This window comes from Protomyctophum parallelum (genome assembly GCF_964188405.1).
Source record: "Protomyctophum parallelum genome assembly, chromosome: 7".
NCBI lineage: Eukaryota > Metazoa > Chordata > Actinopteri > Myctophiformes > Myctophidae > Protomyctophum > Protomyctophum parallelum.
In genome coordinates this window covers 24,653,790-24,667,673 of record NC_139705.1, presented here as the reverse complement: position 1 = coordinate 24,667,673, position 13,884 = coordinate 24,653,790, and the positions used below count along the sequence as shown (strand labels likewise).

The 13,884-nt window shown below is 41.1% G+C and overlaps 1 protein-coding gene across 1 annotated transcript; it reads right to left on the bottom strand.

Moving 5' to 3' along the window:
• Positions 1-18: 18 nt before the first annotated feature.
• On the bottom strand, positions 19-13,404 carry arhgef16 (Rho guanine nucleotide exchange factor (GEF) 16). The gene is made up of 14 exons (XM_083768744.1): positions 12,755-13,404; positions 10,995-11,046; positions 9,081-9,235; positions 8,580-8,636; positions 7,503-7,663; positions 6,321-6,473; positions 6,092-6,221; positions 5,665-5,739; positions 4,469-4,561; positions 3,705-3,860; positions 2,506-2,690; positions 792-859; positions 439-540; positions 19-261 (listed from the first exon to the last, which is right to left on the bottom strand). Exons 1-14 carry the CDS (start codon positions 13,361-13,363, stop codon positions 122-124), a joined length of 2,136 nt encoding a protein of 711 aa, XP_083624870.1. The 5' UTR covers positions 13,364-13,404; the 3' UTR covers positions 19-121.
• Positions 13,405-13,884: the final 480 nt, after the last annotated feature.

Below are 13,884 nucleotides of genomic sequence, written 5' to 3'. Positions count from 1 at the left end.
AAACAGTAGAACATGATTTCAACAGTACAATCCTTTTTTACTTTGTTGCACATGTATCAACCAACATCCATGGGATTTACTTGTGATTGCACATGTATCAACCAACGTATGTCCATATTACTCAAACATTGGTTTCTTTGCGTAGACGCTTCATGCGTTGCACATTGTTTTCCATGGTGGTAGGGTTGGTGATCTCTGTGGCACAGCTGGCAGGGAACCAACCTCTCTCTCCATCACGCATTCTTTCTCCATGGCACCAGTCTAGGAGAGAACAGATTTAAGACATTTCATTTTCAAACGCTTTGAATATTTCAGAGGAATATAGCATTATATAGCAAGTGTATAAAATATGTGTCATCAATTACAGGTTTTTATACATTTTATTTTGAAGATCTGATAAGGCCCAGCCAGCCACTCAACATTATTAAGGAGGCTTACCATCTTCTTTTTGTATGACAAGGACAACCTCTGCCTGTTGAAGCCCCAAATCATCTGTCTCCTTGGGCATGTAAGATTTGGTAGCCTCATATTGTGGTAGACCTTAAACACATTGTCACAATAACCTTTGATTTACGATGGTGTTAATACAATCCAAAGAATCACAAAATGCACTGCTCAGCCTTATTTTTCATCAATTCATCACAATTCTAATAAATAGGATTTGTCAGGTGTGTGTGTGTGAAACTACCTTTTAGTTGAAGATTTACAATATTCCATCTTCCATCTTCACGTTGGAAAAAATGTTTCAAATTGACATGAAGGGAGAATAAATGTTTTGAAGGTTTCCTTACCTTCTTTACTAGCGTCGACAGTCCGCTTGTGCTCTCTAAGAGCACTTACCCAACGAGCACGGTCAACCCTGGATAATTAACAGAATACACTTAGATGTGTGCATAAACCCCAGGCTCAAATCTACATGACATTGGATAACACAAGTTATGTCCCAAACATTCCTATGGATGCAAAAGTCCAGTCAAGATAATGGTTTGATCCAGGAAAAATTGCAATAGTGATAATTCAAGATTTTATGTGATCCCTATAATTAAAAGTTTATTATTATACAATTTGGGCCCCTTCATGTCTCAACATAAGTGTTTTATCTGGACTGCACTGCACCAAAAAGTAGTTCCACTAAATCCATGAAGATTAACTTAATATATGATGGAGGATGGTATTAGGACCAGTTAATACGATGACACAATACTATTGCAAATTTTCCTGGGTAGATTGACTTACAGCACTACATGATGCATGAAGCAAAAACATTGTCAGTAGGGGGCACTAGACATCAAATTTGTTATAGTGGGTTGTGTTCAATTTGATTATTGTTTTATGCAAGTCAAAAATCCTCACTACAATTACTATGCATGAACATAATACAGTATATCTGTGACATAGTTAAAAACCAAATTGCATGTTAAAGAATTACTTCACCCCTCCCCTATGATGAATGAAGAATCCAAAAACAAAAAAGATAAACTCTTTTACTTACAGTAGCCCATAATGCTATGCAAGAGTCCTGTATTCACTGTGCAGAAGGATGCTATACACGCCAGTCTTAAAAGTGGTGCCAGCTCACAGCAGAAACATCTAAAAAGATAAGTCTTAAAGACAAAAAAGTGTCCGCACACACTGATACTAGCAAAGAGCCGATTATTTATTAGTTCCTCAGGGTATACCCTGAAGAAGGCAGTTGCATCTGCCGAAACGTTGGGTTCTTACTCTGCGTCCTAATAAATAATCGGCACTTTGGCCTATCAGTGTGTGCGCCGTGCGGCCACTTTTTTGTCTTTTTAAAACTTATCTTTTTAGAGTCCTGTATTTAGGCATATCCTCAGTACTTACAAAACACAATATTTCTGCTCAAACTTGACCATTTAAAACACTTCCTGGATGAACACAAACTGTGTGCTGAACAAGTACATGCATGTTAACGCAATTCATGTTGAACTACTCCATGCGCATTGCGCACGCCCAGGCACATTCCTCGTTTGTGCATGAGACTATTTACAATAGTGTTTTAAATTGTGTTTAAACAGTGTTTTATAGAGGGTCAAACTATTTTTTTATCCTTATTTTATTTTAATGTATCTTGTTTATTAACAGATTAATAGTTTTGCTGACCCCTGTTTTTTCTTCACTGTAAAGGAATGTGCCCAGATGTCCATGAACAACATATTTTGGGGTGAATTAATTCCTTTAATACAGTTCTACTAAAGTTACTCTTTTCATTTTTTATTTAGTAGTAGCATTGTCTTTGCTTTGTCTGAAACCATTTTTTGTTTATCTTTTCTGCTCAGTATAGTATGTACTTTTACATTTGTATTGTCCCACTTTATTTCATCTGTTTATTCAAACACTACAAATGCTTTTCTGCAATCCGACACCAAATTCACAACACCTAGCTCTTCACAATGTCAGCCCATGTTTGTGTAATTTTGTGAAATTAACCGGTTTGTATTTGTAAAAGCTAAATGTGAGGAAAGTGTCACACACGTGCAGTACCTGGACTCAGCCACCAGGGAGATCTGTTCTGCTCTCCCATCACTGTTCTTGCTCATTAGCAGTCTAAGAGAGAGGGGATTGCTGGAGCCGCCCTTGGAAGGCGGAGACGGCCCTCCCTCTGCATCCTCTGCAAACTCAACCTCCACGTTCTCCAGAGTGGCGTAATCCATCACCACAAAGCTCTCCTCACTGGACAGACAGACACATTAAGACCTGAGGACGATTCTACAAATGCCTTCTAAAACCTGACAGTTTTCTGAAAAAACCTATGTTTCTATGTCAGTCGTTCTCAAACTATTTAATTGTCAAGGACCCCCAAAGATATATGTAATTGGCCGCCGACCCCCATCTGAAAATATGTTGTTCCAGGGACTCCCCAGAAGCAAAGATTTGAGTTAAAAACGCTCGCTCTGAAAGAATATATTCAAAGATTTATGCCACATTTTCACGATTTTTCAAAAAAAGCAGACCTACAAGCTCGTATAAGCTTGAGATGAGATCTGCTATTTTTCAATAGCTAAAGTATAACATAAACATCAAAAGGGGTTCCCGCCCAGAATGGTTTAAAAGGAGTTTCTAAAGCCATTTTCCTCATGACACAAATTAAAACATTGCCCTAACTAAGGCTGATTGGGGTACCAGGTCTAGAAGTTATATCCATAGCGTCGCTAGACTTCTCCACCAAAGGTCACACTAGTGCATTGTCTCTGTTTACAACAAGAACAGCAGAAATGGTGATGCGGAAAATGAGTGACTCAAATCAGAGTGACACATTCTTGTTAAATTGTAGCAACACAGGGCACTGCAGTTCAGTCAGAAAGTCTTCATATAACGTATACTAAATATAATCGATGCCAACTGTCAAAACCTACCACCAGTTACTGCACAAAGACAGCTTGGTCATGGGGACAATATAAAAGCACCCACATTCAAACACACACACACAAGCTACACTCTGCTGAGTTGACATGTTGAATGAGAGATTGAAGAATCTCAAGTATGCACCATACAACTCCCCCTCTCCCACCTCCCTCTTTCCTCCCCACCTCCAGTTCACATGTTCCCTGACAGTCACCACCTGGCCCTGCTCAAGTCCCCACATAGGGACTTAGTGCGTTGTTGTGAGTTTGTAGATTGCGTATTACATTGTGTATTTTCGCTATGTGATAGCAGTAGTACAGAGTTCAGTAGAGTGCCACTTGCCTCTTTTTCTTGGTGACAATGAGGACGTCATTGAAGAGGAAGAGGTAGTAGCTCCTGGTGCTGAAAGCCCTCCAGATACTGAGCTCTTCAGTGGATACAGCCAGCTCTCCGCGCTTCCTCAGCCACCGCGATGAGGACACCAAAGGGAAAGGCTAAGGCATACAAGTGTTAGCAATGGAGGCTTGCAGTCAAACTAATATCACATACAGTACCCCACTCCATGACCTTGACATTTGGAAAGTTCTTTATAGAAGATGATGGGAAACCTCCACTGTCAGCTGTTATATATACGAGGATATATACGATACAAGATCAACTAACTCAACAAACCTTCCTGTCCAGAGATGTACCTGGAACCCTTCCATTATAGTCATATTTAATTTAATTTCAGTTCAAATTAAACTTTGCTCGTATTTTATAAATATCAATGCCTGGAAAATAACACAAAATAGGAAATGGTACACAATGTTGTCAAAATATGTGTTACAATATAGAATAAACATTACATAACACAGATACATACTGTACTGTATAACCTTGCGATTATATGAAATTCTCAAAACATGCAGTACATCAGTTGTGGTCCCCGAGAAAACATCTGCCAACCAGTGATAGGATTTATTTTCTTCTCCTAGAACTATAGGGAGTTAATTGTTGAGTGTCTGTTTCCTGCGGACCCGATAAGGCTAAGCTTTGACAACAAACGTGGAGCGGCGAGTTTCATTCCAATAATACTAATTTAATGATGTGACCATCTTACCTTGATTTTACCAAAGTCCATCTGCTTTTGAATGGTGTACATCTGCTCTGTCCTCTCCATTCGCCTCGCTCCATCGTTGCAGCTATTCACCAACTATTGAAGTAATAACAATGAGGTTCGCAACAACACATGACATCATTACTTTTGTGATTTGTGAATGTGAAACTTTAACCCACCAGGTAAAGTGGGCTATCCCGAGTGGCGAGATGAAAATGATGGATTAAAAGCTTAGAGGATGATGAGAAGGCAGGACTGTTTGGGATTTTATGACCTTTCCTCCTGTTCCATGGATTAATGTTCAACTTTGGTCCACATTTCCACTGTCAACCAATAAACTAAACTGCTACTGAAAGCAAAGATAGCAGAGCGTCAGAGACGCTGCCAAAGGAGACGAACGTCGGAGCATACTGTATGCGTTAGAGACGCTACGAAACAGGCGAGGCACACACTCGCGCGCGCACACACACACACACACACACACACACACACACACGCACACACACACACACACACACAGCTAAGGGAGTTTTGAAGTGTTACAGCCAAGTGCATTGGTGAGGACCTGTACAACGAGTACTGATTAAATAGATAACACTACATGCAGTAGGCTAAGCACTGGGTTGATTTGGCAGTGGCACTGGCAACACACATTCACTGGACTATGTTTGTCCACCACTTACAATCTATCATACATGACAGTACATTTTAACAGCGGGCAACAGCCTGGCGTATTTTCCAGAAGTGCGTCATTTGTCTATGGGACCAGGCAACTACTGGTGATAGCAGGCGAAGAGGCGAAGAGTTGAAAAGTGGAACGTCGTTCAAAAACATTCAATTATTTTACATCGTCCGGCGATAGCCAATCAAATTCTCGTGTTGCTTTGTTTATCCTCCACGCAGAACGGTGATACATTTACATTACATACGGTAATGACAGCAGGAACACCCACTAGAGTTTTTTTTAATCGCCAGAGTTGCCGCTGTTTGCCCGCTGTTAAAACGTAGGCTAACTCTCCACTTTGGATTAATATTAGGATTGGGATCTGATAACAGCATCAGTATTGGTGCACCACTATCACATAGATCAGAACAAACTTTTTATTTTGGCTTGACATCAGGCCTGAGTCAGTGAGAGTGTTTGATCCAACTAATAGCACAGAGGGTTGTGTTCCTTGTGTACCGGTTTGTATGCCTACCTTGCTGATGGCATGTAGCGACCAGACAGCAGCAAAGTATTCAGCAGTCTTATCTGGTGTCTTTTGGCTGATAGTCTGTGAGGAGAAAATAAAAACGGATGAGTCTTTCCATTTATTTTAACTTGAATCATTTCCCTGCCCAGGTGTCAACTTTAAAGAACTTCCATCTGAATTGACCAAACAAACTGAACTGTAGTGTCCCGTACTGTTCATTAATGATTGAACGTGATTAATGATTAATGATTGAATTAATGATTGAATGGGTGAAGTTGGTGGCATTGAGACATTCTGGAGATCAAATGCAATTAGTCTTGCATAGCCAGAAAACGATTCCACAATTTCCGAATGCCATAGCGTCTGGAACTACACCTCACGAATCCGAAGAGGTTGGCATTGACACATACAAGAGAATGAAGATGATACTAACATCCAGTAGCAGCGGTAGTCTGGTGACTCTCTGCATGGGAAGAATGAGGAATGATATCATGGGGAGGCCGCCACATTCACTGCTCCCTTCAATCTGCTTCAGAACCTCCTTGAAGGCAGTGTTACTGGCCCTGAAAGAAGGAAACAAACAAATATTAGTATAACATAGATTGTAGCATTAAAATACTGCAATTATTAATAAACATTAACACAAACAAGAGGGAACGTACAACAGCATCTGTAGTGTCCTCTGCTGGAAAGTCTCGTTGGAGCAATAGACGATGTAGGGTTCAAAGTGGTGGGCTGCATGGTTCTGCACAATGTCACTGATGTCCCGGATCACCGGGTTCTCTTGGTGACGCCGTTCAAGGTCTTCGAAGAACCTGGAGGTACATTAGGCAGGGAGAGAGGGGGCTGATTCTGTTACTTACTTACTTCACAATAGACCGGTCTATTTTTACTAGACTTGTCACTTCTCTCAACCTTTAAAATGTACAGTATATTTGTCACTGTAAACAAGTTTAACAACTCCTCTTAATTTCCAAAGAACAGTAAAATGACACTCAGCTGACGAGAGAGAGAGACACAGACAGACAGACCGACCGACCGACAGACACCTTCATTTATCAAGTCATTGCTTTATAAATGAATGTAAAACATGCAGACACCAGATGTGTGGACACCTCTACAATTGCTGGCACATGGCATTCAAAACAGCAGCAGTTCTCAGGAGTATTATCATTTCAAAAGGTAGTGGATTCCATTAACAGCAACAAGGCAGTAGAACCAGTTTGGCCAGCATGTTTTAACACGTTCATGGAGCCCACAAGACACCCCATACATAGTACGGTGTGGTCTCTCTGAAACCTAGAAACCCATTCCCACTTCAGGCCACTCCCTTCCCTTCTTCCATGGCCACAAAAGGAATGAACAATGTTTTTATTTAGCCAAAATAAGATTATGGTATTTCTGCCCCATGCTGGCATGAGTATTGCCTTCCAATTTCACTCGCAACATTGATTCCTAGTTGATAGAGTTGAAGTTGTGTACAAAATCATCCTTTGAACTACTTTAGGTCTACTTTAGGAACTTTGTATTTTGCCGTCTCTCTCTATTCATGAGTTTCAAATGTAATCCTACACCCATAGATATTAAAAAATATAGATGCTGCAGTTGGTGGAGCAACCTGTCTCCAGCGGGAGGAGGAAGTCAAGCGGAAGTGCTGAAGGCATGCTGCATGCCACTCAAGTGACTACACAGGTGTTTCAATTTGTCTGATTGGCACAGAACTAATTAATTTGTTTGCTTACCACCTGTTGGTCTCCAACATGGCAGGTGTAGGACTACATTTGAAACTCATGAATTGCTCATTCATACGAAAGCAGTGTCAGTGCGGTATGAGGGTGAACTACCTTTTACTAACATCGTGGATGACAGCAATGTTGGAGAAGAGATGGTGGTGTTCTGTGGTCGTCATGGTTCTCTTCAGAACGTCACTGTTCTTGAAGTGATGCACCAGGATGCGCAGACTGTGCAGGTACGAATGTTCTGATGTGATGATCTCAAAGATGGCCTGATGAATATCAAATACCCAACTTACATATGCAAATTAAAGCAACACTATCATGCTGTTTTGTGTATTTCATTACATTACTGGTTATTACAGTGCACAGAAACAATATTTCTGATATAACCTTAAAATCTAAATGACCTAAATCCCCTTTCTGTCTATTTTCTCATGTCCATTCTCAGTGTTCCTACAGTCCTCATAATGCAGGCTATATAGAAGTGTATATTTGTACGTCTCTAAATTTTATGGTGAATTGAAAACGGTGGACCCTCTTGTAAACAAGTGTAATGCTTTATGGGGTCATTCACTCACAGTTAACAGTTTTTTGTGCTTGAATGTACTGTAATTATGCAAACTGTTAATAAATAATTCAATCAATCAAAAAGCATGCAGGCAAGCATCAGCCTGGCACGCCCATAAGGTATATGGCCACCATTACATCAACCGGATTATGATAAGTCACGATGATCACTATTTTTCCTCTCAAACAGTGGTAGCAGTTAAAACCATGAAGTAAGGGTTGTATATTTCACATATACAATATTTGTTAGCCCTACAACAAATATAGAGAGAACAAATAGTTTGTACTGTCCTTTTAACTCCTATGGACCGCCCTTTAAAATAAAAAGTAATTGATGCTTGAAAGACAGCAATACATAATGAACACTAGCGAATTAGACCTATGATCCAGCTTTTGACACAAAGGGTTAGACAAGCTCAGACTGTAGGAGAGGGACTGAGGTTGATTACAATGGGCAGGGTGCGGTTGTATGCAGGCTTGTAGAGAGCATACAAAGTAGTAGACCTTTGATATTTACACAGGAACTCCTGTCAGACTGCTCGTAAAGACATTTCAGATTGTCTTTCCCAGTCACTCTCTCTCACACACACACACACACACACACACACACACACTTACCTCTTGTCTCTTCCTTTCCTCAGGTGTGATCAGTTTTAGAATGCCTGTGTCCTTTACCTGTGCAAAAAACGTAAAATTGGAAATCAAAGTCAGGTTGTCAAATAATATTTTGCTCTCGATACAGAACTAATTTGGGAGTTGAGTAAAACTATCAATTGAATGTTAATGTCTCCAGTCCACCTATCACATTCTGGTCACTGTTTGGTCATCATCCAATACAAAATCATATCAGGCATTGATTGCTACCAGATGTGCACCATCCCACCATGTCAAAGCACTTTCTTAATCCACATGCTATATCAAAAAGTAAATTCTGCGACAGCTAATACGGCAGTAAAGACATTGTACAAAAATATATATCATAAATCATAAGCATTATAGTGAAGACCAATATACGAAAATAGGCTGAAAATGTCTGAATGTTCTTAAACTTCTATGTCCCACGTATTTCAAAAACATGATGCATAAGAACAACAACACTGTCTGTCACTCCACTCGTACCTGTGGAAGCTGGCTCCAGGTCAGCTGGGCTGGCCTGTACTTTATCACAATGCCCTGGTCCTCCTCAGGGGGATGTATCACTACAAAGTCATCTAGCAGTTCGTCTTGGTTTTGCAGCCCTCGCTCACGGATCTCCTGATAGAGGAGTGGTGTAGCTGGAACACATTGACATACCGGTAGACAAACATCAATAACACATGTGATTGATTTACATATGGTAGATACATGTACATTACAACCCTTTTCGTTGATCATACATTAAGTATTCATATCTACATCTTCAGCTGACAAGAGTTTTGAAAATGTGTTGCAATTGGACACACAAAAGCATGTCTGTCACTGGGAGTTTTTTTCCCCCTTAAAATCTTCTTCTGTTTAGTTTTTGGATTCACACAGGGTACAGATTCCAGAATGATACAGGACTCATACGCAGGGCCATATGTTTTGCTACAGGGCGTATGAGTGATTCTGTTATTCTTAAATTGTGAGGCTCTTTCATCAGTTTCATGGCTAGTTTCTTTTTTTTTTTTATTGGTTTTCACAGAAGCATTATTGAGATAGTTTGAAAATGAAATAATTGACATTAACAGCTTCTCTTAAATAAACCCCATAAGTATGACATAAAAGATTGAATTTGAATTTTCACCCCAAAGAAAAAGGACAACAGAAAACAAGACAAACAAACCTTAAATACATTGATCAGTAAAAGTTGAAAAATAAAAGGCAGACAAAAACAGACAAAACAACAGTACACAACATCCTATATAAAAAATAAAAATAGGTACATGATACATCCATAATCCGATACAGTACAATCCATACAACCCAATCACAGTATATTAAGCTACTTTTAAAACAAAAGTCCAGCAGACCTCACTCATCCCCAAGCAGAGATGGATTCAAATCCTGAATGAATTGAAAGAATGGACCCCATATCCTCCCAAACCTATCGGAAGAACCATTCAAGGAGTGTCTAATCTTCTCCAGTTCATGGCTAGTTTCTTAAAGGTGAGAGAGAGGTCACATATGGGCATGTTGCTAGCATAACCAATGTCAGGACAGAAGCATTGTGTAATCTGTCAGAATCCTTGTACGGTACTGGGTCACATGTGTTGGAAATTAAAGCGTGGGAGATCAGATTATTCAAAACAGAGTCAGTTGCTGAGATTCACTTGGGTTTAAAAGTATGGCTCTCATTGAAGCATTATGATTATCCATGTGGTGTAGTAGTAAAGATGCTGTGCACCATAACTGAAAAGTGAACACATGTGTATGTGTCCATAACACCCATGCCCTGCTGAAGTAATAATGTTGATCTTAATACAGACTAATGATGCGATTGTAAATCATTAGTGACACTGACAAGCAGTTAAACAAGCTTGTGTCACACTACACATAGCCTGAGCTAACGTGTTAGGTTTCTGGTCTAGAGGGGCGGGTCGCGGCTGAGATTTGCGCACGCCCTGATTGGATCTCATCGATCTGTCCGTCACCCCCGGCCCCTCCTCTCCCCCCTAGTGCAGCGCTACGTCACATAATTTGGAGCGACGCCCGGAAGGGTTGACTCCCACTTTTAGACCAGAGCGGCCAAATGCGTTCCTCAATTTTTGCACCAACAAAAATGAAAGCCTGGTACCGAGGCTACACTACACATAACATGGACTTGTAAATATACAAGACGACAATACATCAGGATGCAGTAATGGGACCCGCTGAGAGAATTCAGTGAATGATTTCCTGTCATGTCCTCTGATGCTACCCTCAAGGCATCATTTCTACGACTCGTCCCTGGCAACAGGGACAGCATAATTTATTTTCATTTTAGAATAATGTTTTGTGTTGGACATCTAAATTGTGGAATCAATGTTGAACAGGGAAGTGGAAGCAACGACTCATAGAGAATATATAGCCTACCATCTTTGAAGGATCCGCCATGTCTCTGGTTCCTCTTTCTGCCCAGGGTACGCTGTAAAGAAGACAGGAGCACAGCATGAGGCCAACTGTTAGGAATGTATAGGCCTCTATGGACAGATACTCTGGCATTAATATGATCTCACTCTTTTAGCTCCGTTTCTCTCCATCAGTCAACTTCTATTGACCTGAATCTGTGTATCTGTCCCACGTTTTGGTGTTTTTGTGCATTTATTAGTTTTGCTTAAGTTGGTCATTGCATGTTTTACTGTACAAGATAGATGTTGCAATAGAACTGCTAAATGTATTTATTGATTTTATGCATGTCACAGGTTTACATCTGTGACAGGTGTCTTACTTGATATTTTAAACTCATCATTGTGTGAGATAGAAATCCATCTTGGATACCACTGTCACCATTACCAAAGAATAATTTGGCTATGGACAGCACCATGACTATACTATGTGAGAGACAAATATTACACAGGTTGTGTGAAGTGGGTTTTCATTTGAAGATCATAACTAGCATGCCCGGACTGCTGGCGTAGCGGTCTTGGCACCTAGGCCTGACGTTGCAGGTTCGAGTCCCGACGGCCTTTGCCAAGTGTCACTCCCCATCTCTCTCCCCATTTCCTGTCAGCCTACGATCCTAATTATAAAAGCCCCAAAATAAATATTTAAAGATAATAACTAGCATCTGTCCATATACCCGCTTAACATATACATGGCATTGCCAACATTCTCTTGAGAAAGCAAATAATACAAATTGTTTATATATATATATATATACACACACACACCCCAAAAAATATCAATAAGACTTACCATAGATACAACGTTAAGAGATAAATAAAAATTCATTCCTTGAATACAGCTTTTTGGGAGTAAAGTTATAAATCCATTATATTTTAGCGTTGTCCATCCACCGAACCTCAAAACAGTAGTATGTCTGAATGCTACACCGTCTGACTGCACATTGTGATTCTGAAGGAATGCAGAATGTTAACAGATATGAAGAGTCTGTGTGTGCTGCATTGTCCATTTGCGGGATGAATGTGAGGTCCTGTTGTCCTGTGTCAGTATGTACTCACACTCATGCCTCTATTTGAGCGTCGATATGTTCCCCTCACCACTTGATTCTCATGGACTCCCTCCCCTTTCAATTATTATGTGCTGTACCTACCACTTTACTTTACTTGGTTTGCCTATCATCCTAGATTACTATTTCTATGCATTTGATGTACCTCGTATTTACCTTGTTCTCTTATCTCAAATCGCTCTGAATTAAGAGCAATATGCCTAAATTGTAATGAACTCCTTTGAACCTTTCCTGTTTCCAGAGAGGATCTTGCATCAGGAAATGTAGTACAAGTCCTGTGAATGTATGTCTACTTGGGGAATTAACCAATTTCGATTCTGAAAGTACTCAAGGGCCGGGTGGGCAGTGTTGGCATTAATATACTGTACATAGTGAGCAATAAATAAGACTAATAAAACAATTCGGTGCATTACTTGTCAAACTAGGGCCAGGACCGGGATGTCTGGAGAGCTCTTGTTCGTGGCCTATGCCCAAAGTTGGGCTATAGGCGTAAGTAAGTAACTTGTCAAACTATTATTTATAGTTTTTCAGGGTTCCATCATAAGTAATATAACGCATTACTTGGCACATAAAGTAATATTGTATTGTAACACTACAAGTACCTAGTAATATTATGTAACATAACATTTTTATAGTAACTTCCCAGCACTTCCTTCCCTCCTACCTTACGTCCGGGGCTGCGTGCTGGTCCAGGGCTTACCGCCCTGTCCTCTCTGACAGGCTTGAGTTGATTTCTCTCACCCCCACCTTGCCCCCTCGCCACCATAGCCTCTATGTTGAGGCTGGTCACAGCAGCCCTGTAGGACTTGTTCCTGCGGTTCCTCCTCAAGGCAAAGCCGTCCCCATCGCTGTCATAATCCTCCCAGGACACGTCGGGCCCCTGGGTCGAGTGACGGTTCCTGGTGATGCTACTGGAGCCGCTGCGAGAGTCCTCCAGTCCCACGGGGAAGGTCACCACTGTGGTGTGGTGCCTAGTGGTCCTGGGTCTGCTCGCCGCCGCCAGGCTCCTGGGGATGAGCTGCTCTGTGCCCAGCTTCAGCGCTGCAGGGCTTTTGGTGCTCAGCACCACCTGTGCGGGTGGTGCCAACATCATCTCGTCCTCCACGTCTTGCTGGGCCGGTGAGGTATCCGTGTGGGACACGGGCGAATCTTCTGACGGGCTGCAGTGATTGTCTGTGACGGTTATCTGGACTTCAGAACAGAAGCGGCGCTCCAGGATGAGAGGCTCCTGGTCGCCTGTGGAACCGTCCGACTCGGACCGTGTGTGGGACATGGTGCTGCCGCCCACCTGTCTCCTCTGCCTGATCAACTCAGCTCCTTAGCATCTGTAGAATGGGGGGGAAGGGGTAAAAATGAGTACAGTACACATTACTTTCTCTTTGTTGGAGCCAAATTGCTTTCCCGTTTTATTTGTTTTGTTTTGTTTGTTTAAATGAATGGTGTGACCTTGCTAAATAATGATGATGTCAGGTCAATCAGTCAGAGGATGGGTGGTTACTATGGCACTAGCCAGCCATTGACAGTCCATTCATCCAAACAGAAAATACAAGAAATACAATAGGAAGGCTCACTTTCTACAATAGTATCAGATTTGTACTGTGTCATCATCATCATCTGTGTCATCTCTTAATGTCAGTGCACTTATATATGGTATAGAGACATGACAGAAGGTATATAATATATACATTTGTACTGGCTAGTATATTTGTTATCTCTGTACATTTAGTAGCCGTTTCTAGAATGAGCAAAAATACATAACAGGGATGAAGAGCCTGGCATTCAACAGCAGCTACA